The following is a 20015-nucleotide window of genomic DNA, read 5'->3' as shown; positions in this document are numbered from 1 at the left end:
TATTCTCCTGCGCATCTGTCTTATATTTCACTATCATTTTGAAGTAACGTGAATGTATTCAGTGAGATGCGAAGGGAGCGTAAATATATGCATGTATCGTATAGATTTAGCATTTTGAGATACTAGTATCCAAAAGTAAACACATAGACTCATGGTAACTATCTAATTTATTTTATATTAATGAGATACATTGTTTTCTGATACAGTCAGTTTTACATCAAGCCAGTCCAAAAATATCTTTCTAATACTGCAATTTTCCTGAACAACCTTCCACAAAATTCGATCTGTCAAATTTTGAGTGTTGTCAAAATGTTAGAAGCTTGATTCCTGTAATCATTCCGAGAGATAATTCACGTCACACACCATCAGTTGGTCTCTCACCGTTCCAATGACAAGTTTTCCGTTCGCGTATGTGGCGGCCGTAGATGCTACAAGTTCAGAACCATCATCCGAGTACATCTCTTCTATCTCAGAAACCATGTTGTCACGCATTTTAAATCGGAGTACCTAGAAACGAATTGTGACTGAATAAGTTAAAGGATATTTATATAAATTTGTTAAAATTCATAGTGTCCAAAATGTAAACAATTTGTTTTAAATTAGTTTGCATTCTTTTGAAAAGCAAATGAGAAATTTAAAAGAATAAAAAAGCAAAACGAAAACTCACATTAGCTAAAACATATGTATTTAAAAAAAGGCAAAATAACAATTTTAAGGTTCATTTAAGACTTAAAAGAATTATCATGTTTCATTTTGCAAAAGATTTTTTATTTCTGTGCTCATGTTATTTTTTCTAAAAAAAAAACCAATTGACCATACAGCGGCTTAGCCATTTTTATCTTCTCTGCATGTTTTTGCATTTAGTAGGAGTACCATTCTAGTGATTAAACATGTGTATGCCAGTTAAAAACATGATGTTTACATTTTGCTACCTTTATCACAAATTATTTCGCAATCAGCGCTAATTTCTGTATGTTAGACACATCTATTACGTAATGATTCCATTTAAACACACGCACGTTGCCCTTGCTGCATAGAGAAATAATAAAATTGTTCACTGCTGATGTTTAATTAGCCTTTGAATATCAGCATAGTGGTCTATTTGACAATGAATCATTATATAAGATACCTGAGATGGAAAAGCAAATCCGAAGAAATTTAAAACGCTGTCTGTAATCTTATACGCTATTGGATGAGAAGCTATATAAAGATCTCCAGTAGAAGAATCAACATCAATATTGTCCAGCATTGTGTTCGCATACACTTCCTAGAAAATATCAAAACAAATTTATGCTGTTTACTGACAAGTAATACATTAAGAAACAAAATAAATCTGGAAAATAATGTTTGTTTATTTCACTATTTTTACGCCGCTTTTTATACGTTTTGTTCATTCCTCGGCAGTCAGTCAACCTAATCGACTTTCCTTAAAAACTTAATAGAAATAAAGCATTTCTCTACAGATGATCGACCTCTGATTCCATGCAATTTCTGATTCAGCGGTGAGAAACAAATGACCATCAGACTTAACGCAAGAGATCAGATGTCATTGAGACATTTCGACAGTTCCTGCGACTCCTGCTCTCCTTATCGAGCTATGATGGAGTACCACGAGTATAATGAAGATAAAGACTATTTGCTACAAATTGCAGGCAACTTTTTACTGAGTCTGTTAATTGGAAACAATCTATCGATTTTGCAATATTGCTACGAAATTATTCATTCTTCGTGGTAAGATAAGCTTTCAATACAGCTGAATTCATTTTATGATAAGATATTTATGATGTAATAAGACTAGATGATAAAAACGATGTAAAAACGCTTACCCAAGATTTGTGCAAATTGTTTGTGTTGTCCCTGCTATATCCGAGCAATTTCTTTGTGTTGAATTCAGCTACATAGACGGTTCTGTAAAATAAAGAATGGGATAAACAATATTTAAAATTATCAACTATAAACACGATTTATATTGTTTATCATCCTTTTTATAAATGGCACAAGTTCACCTTAAAAGTTACATAATTCATTTTTATATCTTTAATAGCATTATAAAAATACCTAAAAATTATATATTCCAAATTATGGAATTCAGAAGTATGATAATACAGTATGCCCGTTTAATTAACATCGGATCAGTAATCAATAGGTCACTGGTTTGATCCTCGGGCAAGACGAATGACAATGGATCTCAGACAATGAGTCAAATGCTCACTTGTTTTTCAACGTTAATTCAGAAATCATGGTGGATAAGATGTCTGTCATTGCGGAGACATTAGTCTGAGGGATCGACCGCCTATATATATGACATGAACGTGTATCGATTTCGGCGTAATAAACACTAAAAGAAAAATAAATGACACGGATACACATAATTATAATCATAGGTGCAACTTACTTTCCATCAGGTGATATATTGATACCATTCGGCATTTCTAGATCACCGACCACCTGACGAGCTTTCTTCCCATCATAATACAATACTCCACCTGTCTTCATTCGAAGCATCATTTCTGCATACTCCATGTATGTATCCCGACTTTGCCAAAACTTGGTGATATAAAACTTGTCCTTTCCAACAGCAACAAGATTGTTCATACTAAAATGCATAATATCCTGTTACATTACTGCACACAAATGTACAATTTATTCAGACAAAATTAGAATGGTACTGCACGGTACAAAATAAGGTTATAAGACCCTTAAGGACCTTGATAGGAAATGGCTTTTCATAACTTTTATTCTTTCTAGATGGTGAACGATATCTTTATTTCAAATACTTGTATAATAAAATAGTAGTCTTAAACCTTTTTAATTGTTTGACTTTAACCATAATTTCAATATCCGCGGCATATTTGGTGAATTGTTTTCGTATAAGAAATATAGTTTTAGTAGAAATTATAAACGTTTATGCTTTCATTTTAGAGCTTAGATTACATAGAATGAATTTAAAATTAATGCAGTCATTTGAGTTTTTTTCACAAGGAAACGAAGCAAAGACCTTTAAAATGGCACATATTTATATCATTATTTTGGAAAATGAGACTTTGCAGTTAACTTTTGGGCTTACAAAGTAAATAAAGGGTCTGAGATTGTCCGAATATAAGTGAGTTCTGTCGGGCTGGTCATCTCAAACACTTCTACTCTGTCTTCTTTAGATGGGTGTGTCAGTGTATACAGGTACATCTTCCCTGTAAAGTAAAGATTTCAGAATCCATGCATAAAAATTACTTTCTTAGTTTCAAATGATTTCAGGTCTGTTTCATTACTCCCGAATCAAATGAATTGATCAGATCAATATATAATATAACGTATTTAAAGCTATAGCTTTCAAGTATTAGTATGTAAAAAGAGAGTAATAAGGAATTCCTAAAGAACGCACAAAAGGACAAAATTGAAAATGTTGCAGGCCAAGTTTGATTGTGCCTGTTCATGGATGGAAGTTACCGTCCACACAATCTCTAGCACCGGCTTAAGCAGTTTTTAACATTTAACATGAAATGGTGTTTATTTTGTATTTAGAAACATCCGCAGATGTGTTTATACGGTGGTAATCATCGAACCTTTCATGCGACATTTTCGTGTCAGTCCATAAAAAAGCTTGCGCCCTAAACGAGTAAACAAAGGGCGGAACTAAACAAAATGGAATTCTGAAAGGGGATCAGAGATCAGAGGTTATCAAGCCTGCATATCACCGATAAGACATCAGAAGACAAAGTTTAAAAGCAGGCAACATATCCTTTAAGGTGATTTAGAAATATTCAAGAAGGAACCATCTAACTAGAAAAGGTCAAATAGTTGGACATAAAGAATAGCACAAACACAACAATAAAGTCGTGCTGAACGATCTTAGAGGATAGGAAATATAAATTATGTGATCGGATGTACTTGGGTCTTTTTACGGCCTCCACACGGCACAAACAACTCTGATTTCAAATAAATTTATAAGACCGATATATAATTTTAACGATCTCAAATTTTCAAAATGAAAGTACAAAATGAAGATTTGCTAACTTCTAAACAAACCAGGCTTTTCAAACTTAAATTGACCATGGTTCGTTCCAAAACAAATCATCATGGGATTACAAATTATGAACAACATGTATACAAAATAAGTGACAGCACAATTCATAATTCTTAACCTTTGCAAATTTTGGTCAAAGAGATGGGACATTTTTGGAGACGCTGTCAGTCAAAACAGATACTCCTTTGCTGTTTAAACGATTTTCGGGTACGCATAATTGTACCATAATCACGTGACATTTCTGTACGCAAATTCACGATCGGTCAAGTCATGCCATTTAAAAATGTCATCTGCTCAAGGAATAATTTACGAAGATCCCTAATATTGTTAAAACAGCAAAGCTATATCGATTACATGAAATATCACTATATCACTTATGAATTAACAAAATAGTAATGAAACTAACACATTTTCCTGACCTGAATTGGGATCTCTCCAGTACGTTATACCATGGATGCCCGCAAGAAATTCTTCTCTGTTAGGATCATTTCGTATATTCAGAGTGACCACTTCGCTCGTATTCAAATTCAGGCTCTTTATCTTACCAGTCTTTGCTCCAAATTCGAATCCCTTAGAAAACAATATCATTTGCAAAATATTTTATTCCCTCCGTAAGACCCCTTTAACTATAACTTGAAATATGTAAAACAGCATTTTACTTTTTAAAAGATTAGTCTGTCTATCGAAGTAATTCTTTAGTAAAATTTATTGCGATTCGATTATACTAGAAGGTAATAACAGGAAGTGTAGGGCAATTTAGAGACGTCAAGATTGAACACATGTATCTAAAACAATACTAAAAAATTGTAACTTAATGTAAATAATATTTGTTTTATAAGAACAAGAAAGGAAACGACCAAAAAATATATCTTTTGTTATTAAAAAGAAATTATTATAACTCACGGATGAAATCAGTATTATACCGCCGCCAATGTGTATAACATCTTCAGAACCACCGCCTGTAAAATATTTAAAAAAATATGAATTATAACGTATTGTTTGTCTATTTAATGTATTGTTCTACAGTTAAATTGCATACATAGAAAAACAAAGTCGAAGAATCTTAACATTTAAATTCAATTTTCAAGTTGCTAACATATTAGTTAATTTTTATTTCGAGCTAAATTTCACTTTCCTAAACTACAAAAAAATATTAGAATGAAAGAATATTTAATTTATCATGTCAATACATTACACGTTTGTAGCGTTGATTTTAATTGGACAGTTGTATATATTTCATATATACACAGCTGCTGAAAATTCGTGTATTATTATTTCATTTTAATCAAAGAAGCCTTTTTTGCACAATGATGAATTAGATTTTAGGACTTTTGACAAGGTATAATATATATATATATACTCTTGTATAAATGGAATATTGCCCTTGCCTAGTAGCTCTAGTTATATATGTATTGTGTCATGCTAATAGCTTTTTGAGACTTAAGTTTTAAGGCTTAACACTTATAAAAAGACTGTAGCAAAATTTACTCTTTACAATAAGTTTCTATTAAAAAAACCATACAAACCATGTTCTTGCAAAGTTGATCCAGATATATATACAGAATAACTTTTTTTAGTACCAGTATATTGTAACAGAAATTCAAAAGCTTTTCTGTCACGTATAACAATGTTCTCTAAAGTGGAAAGACACTATGTGACATTAACAGTCTAGGGTTAAATCAAAACTAATATAACTTTACAAAGTGTTCCACTGACCTTCTAATGCATATCGACAAGGACCCGGTTGAACTTTATAAATGACCTTCACATTCCAGTCTAGCCAATCTCTGAAAGGTTTATATAACTCAATAATTATCATAGTATATTACAATAATACAATCATAATACAGTATAAGAAAGCTTAATAAAATAATATTATTGATGAAATAATATTAACATTTATGAATGTATATAAGAATAATTTTGTTCTTGACAATAATTTTGTTCTATCAAATAAAATAATAAAATCAAATTTTAACTTGAATATAAGGAAGTAAATAATTCACCTGTATTCTAAGAAATAATAAAATCCTGTCCCAAGCAATGCAAGCCATAGCGAACTCGCAAACATTTTTCAAACAAATAATATGATATGGTTTGAAATTAAATTAATATTAACTTCACACCGTAAAATAAATCTAACGATACAATCATAAATGAACAAGTCTTGGCATATGTTACAATTTAATCATTACATTAAACTAGAGTTCATGACCAATAACACTGAAAGGTACCATATTGACGACCTAGTTCTGTCAAATGTGAAAGGTGGTTACCGCAATGCTCTTCAGAGCTACTGCAAATATACCACTTAATTTTCTCGAAAACCTGCTTATTCAAAGATAAAAAAAATTGATCAACTGACTTCAGGTTTTGTGATTAAAAAACACATGTATGTAGTAAAATATTTAAAGGAATTATTTAAAAGATTAACATTTTAATATACTCAATTAGGAAATTTCTTTCAAAATATTTTACCCTTGTACCCCACAACACAAGTTGGCTTTAAACGTTGTTCAACTGGTTTATTCAACATGTTTGAAACGTACATTATCAGGATTTTGACGTTTGTATACATAATGTGTATCAATTTCAAGCATGATCACGGATAAACAGTTAAAGTGATAAGAAATGTTATTAAAACACACTCAATGCCGAATGGTTTAAGTCCAAAAGTTAAATTATTTAGATTTGCGTATTTTATTTATAAAATTGTAATCATTGCTTACGTCTGGTTGTCCATTGCTGTTTATGTGTTTTGTCACGTAATGATAACTGATTGAAAGAAATGTATGGATGATATGTTTTTAAACTTTGAAAATCAGCCTTTCCGGTGGTTTTTAAAAGCAGATTATGTTTCAGAAATGAAAAAACAGTTTCCTTCTTCAGCAAAGGCAATACATTTTTCGTTTATCCGTCATCCTCCTGTGTGTTGTTGTAGGTTGCATTCAATGATTGTTGCTCTCCTCTGTTGATCTATCCTTTCATTTATTTTTATAACGTTTATATAATGATTTTAGAGAATTTTAGATGATTATTGTTTGAGGAATGTAGTGCTGAATCTGCAACTGTTCGTCATAAAGGAGCAAAGTGTAAAAAAGTAGCATTTTGACGCCCGTGCAAAATACTGAATCATTTTATCTGTACTAATTGACAAGAAACAACAAAACAAAAGATGGCTTAGGTAATTCGCAAATGGCATTTCTTTGAAAGTGTAATTAGACTACAAAAACGAAAGATTTTGAGAAATATAAATAAAATAATGTTTTACCAATATTGTTTACGAAACAAGTAAACATTTCTGGAAATAAGACATAACTCTTAAAAGCAATGAAACACCAACAAAGATATAGGTTACAGACTGGCTATGATGAACAATGTTCGTGTGTTCAGAAAACGGAAAAAAGCAACATCTTACATGCCCCATAACACAAGCTTAAGCAGTTTTCAGTTCCATACATTTGCAATGTGTGACCCCCCCCCCGCCCCCCAAAAAAAAAGGAAGTAAAGAAATACGACAACGTTTAGCACGTGGCAACAGTTATACAGCTGCGTCTTTGTTGTATAACATGCTGTTGTGAGCACGTTAACTCTACATTGTGATAATTTCAAAGCTAACCATGATATCAGCGGTATTTTTCTAAGAGTAGCGTTTTGAAATACCTCAATGCTGTTGGGAAAAGGCGTAACATGAAACAAACAAAAAAACAAAACCAAACTCTTTAAATAATGTGTAGAGGAGCATTACCTATTTTCTTGATCCGTCAATAAATTAAGCAGCTAAGAAGATCCCCATGATCTAAAAATCAATTTATAAAGATAGCTAGAGGTCAGTCAGGCCATATTATAACAAAATTACCAGGGCAATTCTCAATGCTCAAGCAGATCTCTCGGGTCCTGAACACTTGTCTGCACTTCGCGCTGCCGTCCATAAACAGGGAAGCAATAATTATAAAAGTACACGAATTTGAACGTACTATTATTTAAGTGAATATCCGTTTATTACTCTTGTCGTATTGAATTGTTAGGTCCAACTTGAATTGATTGGACGAAGTAGATGTTGATATATCAATACAGTAAAAATAAGTTACAAAAATATCGATGCTATTACTTTTTGGGGGAGAGGGTGGGGGATTGACAATACGTTATGGAAAATATTTTTCAATTTGGCACATTATATTAAGTTTAAATTGGAGAATGTTACAGATTTGGTTTTGCATCAGTCCAGCATTTAACAGAAACGTACTTATTTTGTGGAATATATCGGTATGCTTGATGCTTGATCTAGTTTATATATAAAATTACAAGAAGCAATAGAAAATATTTTACAGTGTGAAAAGAGGCTTTAAATGATATAGATTCTCAGCCCTCTAATCCTTATCAAAAGAAAGTAATATCTTATTCATCTATCTTTAGTTTTTACGGGGATTTAGACGTAAATATGCGGAGCAGCGTTTTTGCAATTGTATTTTTAGGCACATTGGCTATGTACATAATACAATACAGGTATGTTTTTTCATTGATTCTTATTTTTGTTTTGTAAAATAATTCAATTTTTAATATAATTTCAAAGGAATATACAATCTATAATGTTTCCGCATTTTCTTTTTTAATGTTTTGCTTTTTAATTCGGAAAATAGTGTTCCTTACGTAGTAAGGTTTTTCTTTACCCCGGTAAAAATTACAGTTTCTTCTAAAAACTGAAAATTATCAGTACTGGTGTCATATAAAGAAACGTGATTGTGGGCCGAGTAGGACTTAAACCCATGGCCCCTGGATTGAGATAAAGACACCTTAACCACTAAACTACAGCTGCTGCTGAATATTATATGTAGTTATACATTAAACACATTGAACGTTATTCTTTTTTTTGTAAGGGACTGGATTGACTGGAACAAGAAGTTTATTTACAAAGTCGCACCAGGTCCATGTAAACAGGTTCTATCAGGTTAGAAGATTGAAATGTATGAATAAAATAAAAAAATAAATCATTCGTGTGCCTTGTCTTTAATAAAACAGTTCATTGTATATCTATTAGATACAATAAGAAAGCAAAAGGAATCAGCCATATTGTAAAAGTTTTTTTTCGTTGATGGCAGTCTTACTGACACAAACATTCGAGTAATAGTCAGTTCAATATTGTCTAGTAATAGTAACTTTAGTATACTTAGTCAAGTTATAGTCAATAAATTGTTACGACCAAATAAGATCAACCTTTATAATAACATGACGATATGATACTTTAACGTTTTTAGAATTTTACAAATACAATTCATAAAACTCCCACCTTTCTTTTATATTTCAGAAGGAGGCTCGGAAGATGTCACATATATTGGCAATGATGTAGTTATTATGTCATCAGTAAGTCAAATTTAGTATTATAAAATGCAATAAACACTTTTATAGAGGTGTTGATAACCTTATTCAAATTTGGATATAACATTTTTTCAGTTATACTCATAATCAATTTTCAAATATCAATTTATTTCATGCGCATTCATACTGAGGTTATATGTGTAATATAGTCCATTGCAAAACTTTAAAACATCAATACATTTTATGACAAAGGGTTTGGGAGCAGGAGAGGGAGAAGGGGTTATTAAAGCTCTGGATCTTAACACAAGTCAAGTTGTTACCATGGAAATTCGAGGAGCACCTGACAGGAAAGATTTTATGACAAAGCCCAACGGAATCTCTATCTGGAAAAATGATAATGGTATGTGCATAAAGTCGATGGTTTTTGTTGTTTTTTGTTTTTGTTTTTTGTTTGTTTGTTGTTGTTTTTTTGCTTTGCTTTTTTGTTGATTTTTGTTATTGCTGTTGTGTGTGAGTGTTTGCGTGCATGCGTATGTTCGTGCGTGTTTTCTTTCCCTAACTTCCATTCACCTTTTGAGAATATTTAATATTTTACTTAAATCTGTGTATCTGCCTGCATGATATTATTTTTATCTATTCAAATCAACAGCTTTCCTAATCTCATTCATATTTTCATATTTAGTAAATCTGCCATGTAGAGCTACTTTCTCCTGTTTCAGATTTGTTTAAATATTCGTTTTGATAAAAGTGACTACATAAATATATAATGCCATCACATTCGTTGATTTAAGTTAAAAGAAATCATATGAACAGAAAGAACAAAAAAATAGATCGAGCTTACTTCCGTAAAATACGGAATTCTACAGTAATTGCTTGACGTGCAAATGAATGCATTTGTAAACAAGTATGAGTTAAAAGTATGGACTTCTAAACTACTCGTAAGGGATTGCTTAAACGTACTTAAACACATTGACCCTGAAGGCAATGAAAATGGTTTATATTATTTGGTTTTCATTTCAGGGAAGATATTTGTATACGTTGTAACACACCCGGTATCAGAAGATAGGGTAGAAGTTTTCAAACTGAAAAAGAATAACGTTTTGAAATATAAACGGACAATCACCGATCCACTATTTGGCAAGTATGTATCATGTATTTCTGAGATTTCTAAGACCTACTTTACGAAATATCTGAGAATAAATATTATTGACATTTATACAAATTATTTAGATACTATTTATGCTCTTGAATAGCCAGTCTGTTTTATATCATCAAAATGTTCATTCAACATATTTCAAATGTTAGTTCCCTCTTAAAACAAATAAAGGATATAGACCTAACATGAATTCATGTGATGACAAATGCAAATATGAGTAAGATGTATGGACTTAGGAACTACTCGTAAGTCATAACCCCAAACCCGTTTAGCAATGATGCAGCATCCACTCATCCACAAATCACAAACAGCCACAACTTTCTGATTGCTGAAAATTTCCAGGTCTTTGACGACAACATTATGACAAAAAAATAAGAATTTTAACTTTTTCAGCATGAATGACTTGGTAGCAGTAGGGCGTGACCAGTTCTACATTACTAAGTGTCTCCATTATCGTGACAAGCCTCGGAGTACATTTGAATACATGTCACAAAGTGCATGGGGATCTGTACTTTATTTTGATGGCACAAAAGCAAGACCTGTTGTACCATCTGGTCTTTTTATGCCAAATGGAATTAACATTTCACCTGACAAAAAGTAAGTTTTTAAATAAAACTTGAGATTTATATGTCAATTCTACTAATACGTGATCGTGGATTTTTTTTGGAATTGACATTTATAATAACAGCTTTCTTAGACGTTTACTAACAATTCACATAGAATTGTCCATTAATCAAATAAGTAAATAGTAATGACATTTTCGTGAACAAAGGCTTCACACCTTCATCAAAACAAACATTCCTAATTGAGTTTAGGTTACAATTCATATACCTTTGTACTAAGCTCATGTTTGAAATGTATTTTTTTGTTTTCGACCTTTGTAATGAACATTCTATATATTGGTTCGTATAGCATTATTGTAACATGAAAATATACAATTATGGTTCGTATATGTAATTATTATTGTACTGCACATAGATGTCTTTGTCTCTCACCAAGTAATTGACCTAGTTGGGTATACAGTATGGGTATGAATCTCTCTGCAGAATGATCTATGTATCAGAGTTTGGAAACAAGAAATTACTCGGCTATCACAGATCGGAAGATAACCTTCTGACGAAAGCTTGGGTAATAAATTTAAACTATTAGATGCCTGCTGCAGAACCTCCTTCCTGAAAAGAAGTCGTTTTCAATGAGGATACCGAGTTTATTTATGGGTTGGTGGTTCAAGCCCAACAAGGGGCCAATTTCTTAAAAAAATATGTTTCGTATTCTTATTTTTGTCTGGTCAGATTATGGTTACCTTTGAAATATTTTAAATTAAGATATATTGGGCAAATTTATACATGTATGTACTTTTTAGTGTTTCATGCATTGAATAAAAATAAGGTAGTTAAATAAACTTGTAAGCCTTATATTTACAGATCTGGATGGTAAATCTCTCTTATGTTGGCGAAAATCTTATCTAGATAAATAGTATATGAAGATATAAAGTTGCCCCATTGATGCATGACAAATATTACCTGTCTTCTGAACCCACTGTTTTTTTCTCTTTTTTAATCAAATCTGACACCTGTTTCAATGAAACACCTTTTTTGTTCCTTTTCATTTAAGAAATATGGGTTTTTAATACCACTTCTAAAGATAGATAAAGATGAAATAACTGATGATGAAAACATATTGTTTTGTTGATGTTGTTGTTTTGAACTTTGCCACATTTATATAACTCTAATGTTTATTTCTGTTTACAGTCGTATGATGTATATACAATGGTTGACAACATTGAGGTAGACCAAGATACAGGTGATTTATGGGTAGGATGCCATCCAATAGCGTTTAGAGCTTTGGACTGGATGCTAAATGCATTTGGACTGACCCTGCCGTCTCAGGTATTTATTTGTCGGCATAATAGCCTTTATGTCGATCTTAACGTGCAAGCTGCTTTTCTGTCAAAAACATGTCCTGTGGAACATTTCAATATATAAAAAACTCCTAAGGTTTTTTGACATGCAATACTTTTTAAAAGTAAATGTTCCATTTGATGTAGGTTTTGACAAATAACTTGTGTGCAAAATTTCAGATCGTTCGCTACTCCGTTATCAAGAATAATACTTCTTATCAAAAAATGATTTAAAATCGAATAACGCTGCAACGCTTTTCACTCAAATTCGGATAAAAACAGCACAAAAATACAAATTTGAACTTATTACTGAGTTTATGTTTTAATCATCTTTTGCATTTCCTTTTGTTTTAAGTACCCCTACTGGTCTTTGTACGAAAATAAAATTTTATGTTTATAAGGTTTTTTTTTTACTCATTTATACTGATTCCAACTTAATATGTCCAAAAACAATACTACTTTGTTATTATTTTACTACCTTTGTCAAAGTCATTTTACATAATAAAATTTTAAACCGATTTAATTTGAATTTTAAAGTAATATATGCTATGCAAGATTCAATTACTGTAATATAAAAATTCTGCATTTTTTTAGTTTTTGTGTTTTGCTTCATTTAGGCTTTTCTAATTTTCTGATATTTATGTCAGGTATTGCGTTTAAAGATGGAAGACAATATGGTGTCCTCAATTGAAGAAATTTATGCGGATGACGGGTCAGAATTATATGGTTCAACAGCAGCGACATATATAAAAGGCAAACTAGTAATTGGAACTGTCACGGCTGAGACTGTCCTGTGCGAGGTCAACTATCTGTCACCATCGCATTCATCAAATAACCAGACATTGATAAATTGATCTAAATGAGACCAATGAAATATGAGGATTTCCTTATAGTTTTAGTGATGAACTACGAATGTTCAAACATGAATACATTTTAACAAATAAAACTGATTCATTGATGAATTGCCTTGATAATTTTATTTGGCCCCTTTGTAAGGGTCACCTCAAATAAATATTTCGAAGTTCCAGTTGTCTGATCCAATCATTGATAACATTTTCATAGAGATGGTTGCGATGAACAAATATTTTATCTGAAATGTATTTTTGAAGGAAGTTATTCGGGACAAGGCCAGGTTAATACGGATGGTTGGAGAGCAAGTCAACACTTTCCTGCTTCAGAACAATTTACTAAAAAAATCCGCAAAAGTCTGGTAACGTGAGTAGCTAGTACATATTTAAAGAGAAAATTTAAACACTGAAGCTGAAATGAAAAATAAAAAGGGTGATTTTGTGCTGAAACAAAACGTAAACTCAAAACAAACATTATTTTTTGCCTGTTTAAATGAAATAAGAATATATAATCTTATATTATATGTAAATGAATTAATCTTATATCCTACACTTCTGCAGTTGCACTGTTTACTATTAAACCTTTTATTTATCAAAATTGTTTTCACACTAAACAATATTACCTTCAAATTATAATAATATTTTTAGAATGTTTATAATTAATTCTCTATTATTACTCATGTAGAATATTTTCAAGTGGTAAAAGCTCCAACAAAACCGCATTAATCGTTTAGTTATTGCTTCAATATTAAATTTGGATTTTTGTTCAGCCTATTTTTTGAGTTTCAATTTTTTATGAGACACTTTCTTTCGAAAAATACTATTTTAATATATTATGCCATTAATTACTTTCGTCTTAATTTTTTTTGTTTCATAACCTGAATTTTTTTACTTAAACATTGATCTAAACTTATGGACAAAAACAAAAGAAATCGTGAAAGCATTGTTATGAACTGAGGCACTAAAGATTTATTATAAAATATGATTTTTACAATTCGTTTCGTGTATCAGCAATTTCAATAATCACTAAAGTGAAATCTTCTACATCTTCTGAGTACTTCTGAGTTCGATGTACTGCATGAATGCTGAACACGGTATGTCGTATAAGTTTATCATATTCATTCTGAGAGATAATTCACGTCACACACCATCAGCTGGTCTCTCACCGTTCCAATAACAAGTTTTCCGTTCACATAAGTGGCCCCTGTAGATGCTACCAGTTCAGAACCATCATCCGCGTATATCTCTTCTATTTCGGAGACCATGTTGTCACGCATCTTAAATCGGAGTACCTGGATGCAAAGATTTTTTGAAAAGCACTGAATAGAAGGAGATTTTGAACTTTAATCTTAAAAAAACTTTCAGATTCGTGTTAATATCTATGAAAGAACTGATAACATTGATATCAACTTAGCAAATAACTTAAGTCCTTCTCATGCGACCTATACGGTAAATATAGATGCATTTAACTAACTTATTTGTTGTTTTTTCATTTGCAGTGAAAATGAATTTCTGTTCCAAATTATACGGATTCTAATCCAATTTCTATGTCATGTGATTTAGTTTATTACAATAAATGATTCAATCAAATTTTAACTTTTATAAAATATGTTAAACAATTCGTAATGATTAAACGAAAGCATATTTTTGTTGAATAGTATTACTAGTAATTACAAATGCCGTATTTCACACATAACAGTAAAATGTCACAAGTTTATTATTGTCTGACGAAAGTAAATGTACCTGGGATGGGTAAAGGGTAAACCCAAAAATATTAAGAATAGTGTCCGTTATCTTATAAGCGATCGGGTGACACGCTACATAGAGATCTCCAGATGCAGGGTCAACTTCAATATTGTCCACCATAGTGTCTGCATACACTTCCTTATAATGGAATTAAAATAGTAATTAAATATATCACTTAAAATACATCTTACTGATTTGATCAGTAACTACGGATATACCATATTCTTACATTTGCCATTAAAATGACAATAAATTTTAATTAATATTTTCTGCAAAAAAAGCAGGAAAGATTTTCCATTCGATAACAATACAAAATATTTCAATCTTTAACCAAAATAATCCTTTACATTATTAAATACCATCGTTAAACTTTGCACGTTTTGCCGCTAGCTTCTCAAACAGTTTGAAGAAGTATTATTCATTGTAAAAAAATACAAAATACAATTTGTAAATGCAACTTGTATACATGTAATTATATTCAGACTGTTTCAAAAATGACTGAATTAAATCATTACCCAAGATTTTTGAAGATTGTTTGTGTTGTCCCTGCTGTAACCTAGGAGTTTCTTCGCGTTAAACTCTGCTACATAGACGGTTCTGATAATAAGAAAGGACAAAAATAATTATAACTATTTGCTATCGATGAGTCGTTGCTGTCATGATAAAAATAAGACTCTTATGGCACATTAACCCTAAAATAACAACATTTCATTGTCTCAAAACTGTATCTTTTTGGTGTCATTTTACAGCTTTCAAAACGTTAGTCACTGATCATGTAGATGGACCGTCATTTTGGTTCTCTTGCATCTGGAATTCAATACTTTTTTATAAGGATTAAGTATTTAATATAGAAATCTTTACGCTACTTTGTAATAACATTTGGCTATTTTTAACACATATTATTTCAAACCTGATGCTTTCTCGAGCGAAAAAAACTGCTGTAAATTCGTTTTAAAAAAATATAGAACACACATAGAACGTTTCTGAAGGATAATGTGCCTTTAAGATGTAGGCTATGGCATCTACAAGTATAGGACACAATGTCAAAGAAATAATTAAAAAAAAAACAAGAAATTTCAAGAATTATAGACGACAAAAAAGTTACACTCCTTATATTTTATATCTACCAAGAACACAATTAGCTTAGATATTCATATCATGTCTTACTTTCCATCAGGTGATATATTGATGCCATTCGGCATTTCTAGATCACCGACCACCTGGCGAGCTTTCTTCCCATCATAATACAATACTCCACCTGTCTTCATTCGAAGCATCACCTCTGCATACTGCATGTATTTATCCCGACTCTGCCAAAACTTGGTGATATAAAACTTGTCCTTTCCAACTGCAATAAGGTTGTTCATACTGAAATGAATATTTCTTTTACTGCAATAGTTGATAAAAAATATACCATTGTCTGACATTACAGATAACAACGCAAACGGAATAAAATGTTTAATTTTAACTGTATATATATATTATACCTCTATCTTACTGACTGTTGGGTACACTAATCTATAGAGGATATTTTTTTGTTTTGCATGTAAGATTGAAATATAATTTCACTGAGTGAACACCAGATGCAATATTTTCACGAGTGGCGTAGCCACGAGTGAAAAAATAATAGCTGGTGTTCACGAATGAAATATATTTCAATCTTATATGTAAAACAAACAAATTTCTTTTTATTTCATGCTTTTTAAGTGATTTTAAGTATTTTTACTGATTTTGCCGCGTAACGTCGTGCATTCTCCTTTGTGACGTCATCACATCATGACATGACACCTCATCAATTTTGAAATATATAGTTCTGTTAAATTTCTCTAATTTTGTTACATTTTTAACATGATGTATGGTTACATCGACTTTCGTTTCCTAAAGAAGCAAAATTTACATATGGCGGCATTTATTTCTGCCTGTTATTCCATTTAGTTTGATTTTCTTTTCATCAGCAATCAGATATAGTCCGGCTACAGTGAAAATTATATTTTATAAATTTTGGAAAGCATGAAATAAAAAATCTTTTTATAAAGAAAATATTTGGAATTCGAACAACCTTGATATAATTCGTAATTATAATACTATTAAACAATAGTTCGTTGTGATTGGCAATATAATTTGAAAAGTGATTGAAACCATTTTGTGGTAACAATTAGTGATAATGAGATTATTTAATATTTATCCACGGGAAGACCTAATTTGTTTTTCGTATACACTTTTCGTTTAGGTAATCATGTTAGGGACACTTTGGAGGACAGGATGAAAAAAATAAAAAATAAAATGTATATAAATGAAAGTAAAATTATCTCAAAAACCATCTGTTTATAATTATTATATAATGCAATTATGAACCATTGTTTTCTTCTAACGTTCTTTTTAGATTATCTCATCAGTTTAAAAAGTTATACTATAAATGTAATGAAAAAGAAAAAAAAATTGTATTTGAAATAAAAACAAATGGGCTTACTACGTAAATAAGGGGTCTGTGATTGTCCGAATATATGTAAGTTCCGTCGGGCTTGACATCTCAAATACTTCTATTCTGTCTTCTTTTGAGGGGTGTGTCAGCGCATACAAAAACAACTTTCCTGGACAAATTTGAAATTTGTAATTTAGCACCTTCATGACAGCAAGCAGCGTATAAATGGTAAAGTATGTAGGTGAAAAGAATCTGCATGAATGTATAAAACTGCCTAACTGGTAAATCGGTCGACCATTCAACATATAAGATACATTATGTGACATTTCATTCATCTCAGTGTTTCTTATACGTTTCGGTCCTTGGGGATCATTGGTCCCTATACTTTTAGTGTTGGAGGTCAAATACTGCTTAATCCGGTGATGGCGTGTGAGTCTGGGTGTCACCGTCCATTATCTACCATGAACGAGTCGATCAAATCACCTCTCCCCAGTTAAGAATCTTTATGAAGACTAATGAAGACTTCGAGAAGAGTTATCGGCTAATGAACAAAACAAGTGTAGTTGATAAAACAATCTGTGTATGATATCGATTATCGCTTTTAAAGTCTTTTGGTAAATAAATTCATAAATATACCTGACTTTGGATTTCTCCAGTACGTAATGCCATGGATTCCTGCTAGGAATTCTTCTCTTTTCGGTTCCTTCCGTATTTGCATAGTTATCACTTCGCTTGTATTCAAATTCAGACTTTTTATTTTCCCACTTGTTGCCCCAAATTCAAATCCCTGCGGAAACAATGAAAGAAAGCATATACTTTAAATGTCCATCAGACTCTAAAATGATATAACTTTTATTCCCCTAAAACTTTTTATTATGGAGTTTAATACAGTCATAGTGCTTTAGTCATTCTTATGGAAGAACAATTACAATATTGTTCACATTTGGCTTCTTTCATGACAAATTGTGTGCAATTCATTGCTACTTTCTTTAGGTGATAATCGTCCTTATAATACTGCAGGTTTGTAACGTCGCTAACCATTGGCTTATCGTGACGTTTATACAGTTTAAATACATATCTGCTGTGAATTTTTGAAGAAATCTCACTTTTGTCTCTAAAAAGGGAAGTTTGCTTCATTATAAATTCGTTATGAATATTCCTGGCAGCTTTTATGGCTATATTTAAACGGTTGTTTGCAATAAACCCATCGCCTGGCGGCATGGGCTTTATCCCAAACAACCGTTTATTTAAGCCATATTACCTGTTTTATAACTAATAATATATACTCTAGATCAAGTCTTAAATAGTATTAAACCCATGTATGTCCTTTGTAAAGAAGAAAACATGTATGCGTTTCTGAGGGTAAATGCGCTTTTATTACAATTATATATTACAGAACAAAAGGTTGTGCAAGTAAATGGCATTAAGTATATCCAGATATTTTTATTGTCCATGAAACCTTTGAATCAATGAATCTTAATTTAAAAAAAATCATAATTCAAAGTCAATCCTCGGTATCGTCTCCCTCTACCGGTTGTGACGTAATTGGGGGATTAATCTACACAGACAACTATGGATGTTAACTAATCGAAAGTTAAATGTGTAAACACTGAGACATAAAAGTTACGCTTTTCACAGCAAGGTTTAAAATATAAACATATTGCTTTCTTGGAAGAAAAAGACAAAATCTTACGGAAGAAATAAGTATTATGCTGTCACCGATGTGTATAACATCTTCAGATCCACCATCTGTTTGAATGTAAAATATAGATGTTTATTTAATAAATGTTATAAAGGTAATAAAAGAAAATACTATGAATATTCTCTTAAAATAACATATTTAAATAACATAGTGATTATTTGACTTCTTAACAAATTGTCAGTTGTTGTTTTGGTTTTGTTTTATTTTCATTTTTATTTTGTGTGTATTGTTGATTCTTTGATTTCTAAACGAATAGTAACCTATATTGTTGTTTGTTCGTTTGTTTGTTTTTTTTTTGTTGTTGTTTTTTTTTTTTGTTGTTTTGTGTTGTTTTGTTTTGTTTCTTTGTTTGTTGTTTGTTATTGTTCTCACAAATCTGCATTAAAACAATAAAACTTAAGGAAAGTGTACAAAGAAAGGAACATTCAAGATATAAAAACAGGAAATAATTGAATACACTAAAACAGCACTTCCAGTTTGCTTTATGCGTATGAAAAATACTCATTAGTTCATTCAAACAATGTCTTGAATTCAAATAACGTATTCAAAGCCTACCTTCTATGGCATATCGACATTGCCCAGGTTGCACTTTATATGGGTATTTCTTGTTAATATCAAGCCAATCCCTGGAAGTAAATGAATTTTTATTGACATTTTCTGTGAGTGGATTTTTATAATGCTTAAATAATTTAAGATGATCTTTAGGAATGGTAAAAGCAAATTAAAACTCTCGAAAATGAGTAATTTGATACAATTTGACACTAATACCTTTTTTATAAATAAAATTGGAAATAGAGTGTAAATAGTAAAAATAAGTATAATTACAAAACTGAAATAAAATTATGAAATAGTCTTTTTGTATCACATAAAAAGAAAAGACATATGTTTACTTGAAACACGCATA

The 20015-nt window shown here is 31.1% G+C and overlaps 3 protein-coding genes across 3 annotated transcripts; 1 reads left to right on the top strand and 2 right to left on the bottom strand.

Moving 5' to 3' along the window:
• Positions 1–149: 149 nt before the first annotated feature.
• LOC132737443 (serum paraoxonase/arylesterase 1-like) lies at positions 150–6182 on the bottom strand. Its single transcript, XM_060724733.1, has 9 exons — positions 6028–6182; positions 5738–5808; positions 4925–4980; positions 4441–4591; positions 3068–3188; positions 2396–2596; positions 1827–1908; positions 1130–1267; positions 150–507 (listed from the first exon to the last, which is right to left on the bottom strand). The coding sequence occupies exons 1-9, from the start codon at positions 6090–6092 to the stop codon at positions 334–336; spliced, it is 1059 nt and encodes a 352-aa protein (XP_060580716.1). The 5' UTR covers positions 6093–6182; the 3' UTR covers positions 150–333.
• Positions 6183–8411: 2229 nt separating this feature from the next.
• On the top strand, positions 8412–13381 carry LOC132737441 (serum paraoxonase/arylesterase 1-like). The gene is made up of 9 exons (XM_060724732.1): positions 8412–8527; positions 8899–8969; positions 9327–9382; positions 9590–9737; positions 10358–10478; positions 10887–11090; positions 11540–11621; positions 12245–12382; positions 13041–13381. Exons 1-9 carry the CDS (start codon positions 8463–8465, stop codon positions 13245–13247), a joined length of 1092 nt encoding a protein of 363 aa, XP_060580715.1. The 5' UTR covers positions 8412–8462; the 3' UTR covers positions 13248–13381.
• An 836-nt stretch (positions 13382–14217) lies between these two features.
• On the bottom strand, positions 14218–19751 carry LOC132737444 (serum paraoxonase/arylesterase 1-like). Its single transcript, XM_060724734.1, has 8 exons — positions 19667–19751; positions 19103–19158; positions 18046–18196; positions 17458–17578; positions 16155–16355; positions 15503–15584; positions 14985–15125; positions 14218–14533 (listed from the first exon to the last, which is right to left on the bottom strand). Exons 3-8 carry the CDS (start codon positions 18125–18127, stop codon positions 14360–14362), a joined length of 801 nt encoding a protein of 266 aa, XP_060580717.1. The 5' UTR covers positions 18128–18196; positions 19103–19158; positions 19667–19751; the 3' UTR covers positions 14218–14359.
• Between the last annotated feature and the right edge of the window lie 264 nt (positions 19752–20015).

This window comes from Ruditapes philippinarum, unplaced genomic scaffold (assembly GCF_026571515.1).
Source record: "Ruditapes philippinarum isolate M1 unplaced genomic scaffold, ASM2657151v2 ctg1684_1_1_1_1, whole genome shotgun sequence".
Classification (NCBI taxonomy): Eukaryota; Metazoa; Mollusca; class Bivalvia; order Venerida; family Veneridae; genus Ruditapes; species Ruditapes philippinarum.
The sequence above is the reverse complement of the archived record's forward strand: the minus strand, read 5'-3'. Positions and strand labels throughout refer to the sequence as shown.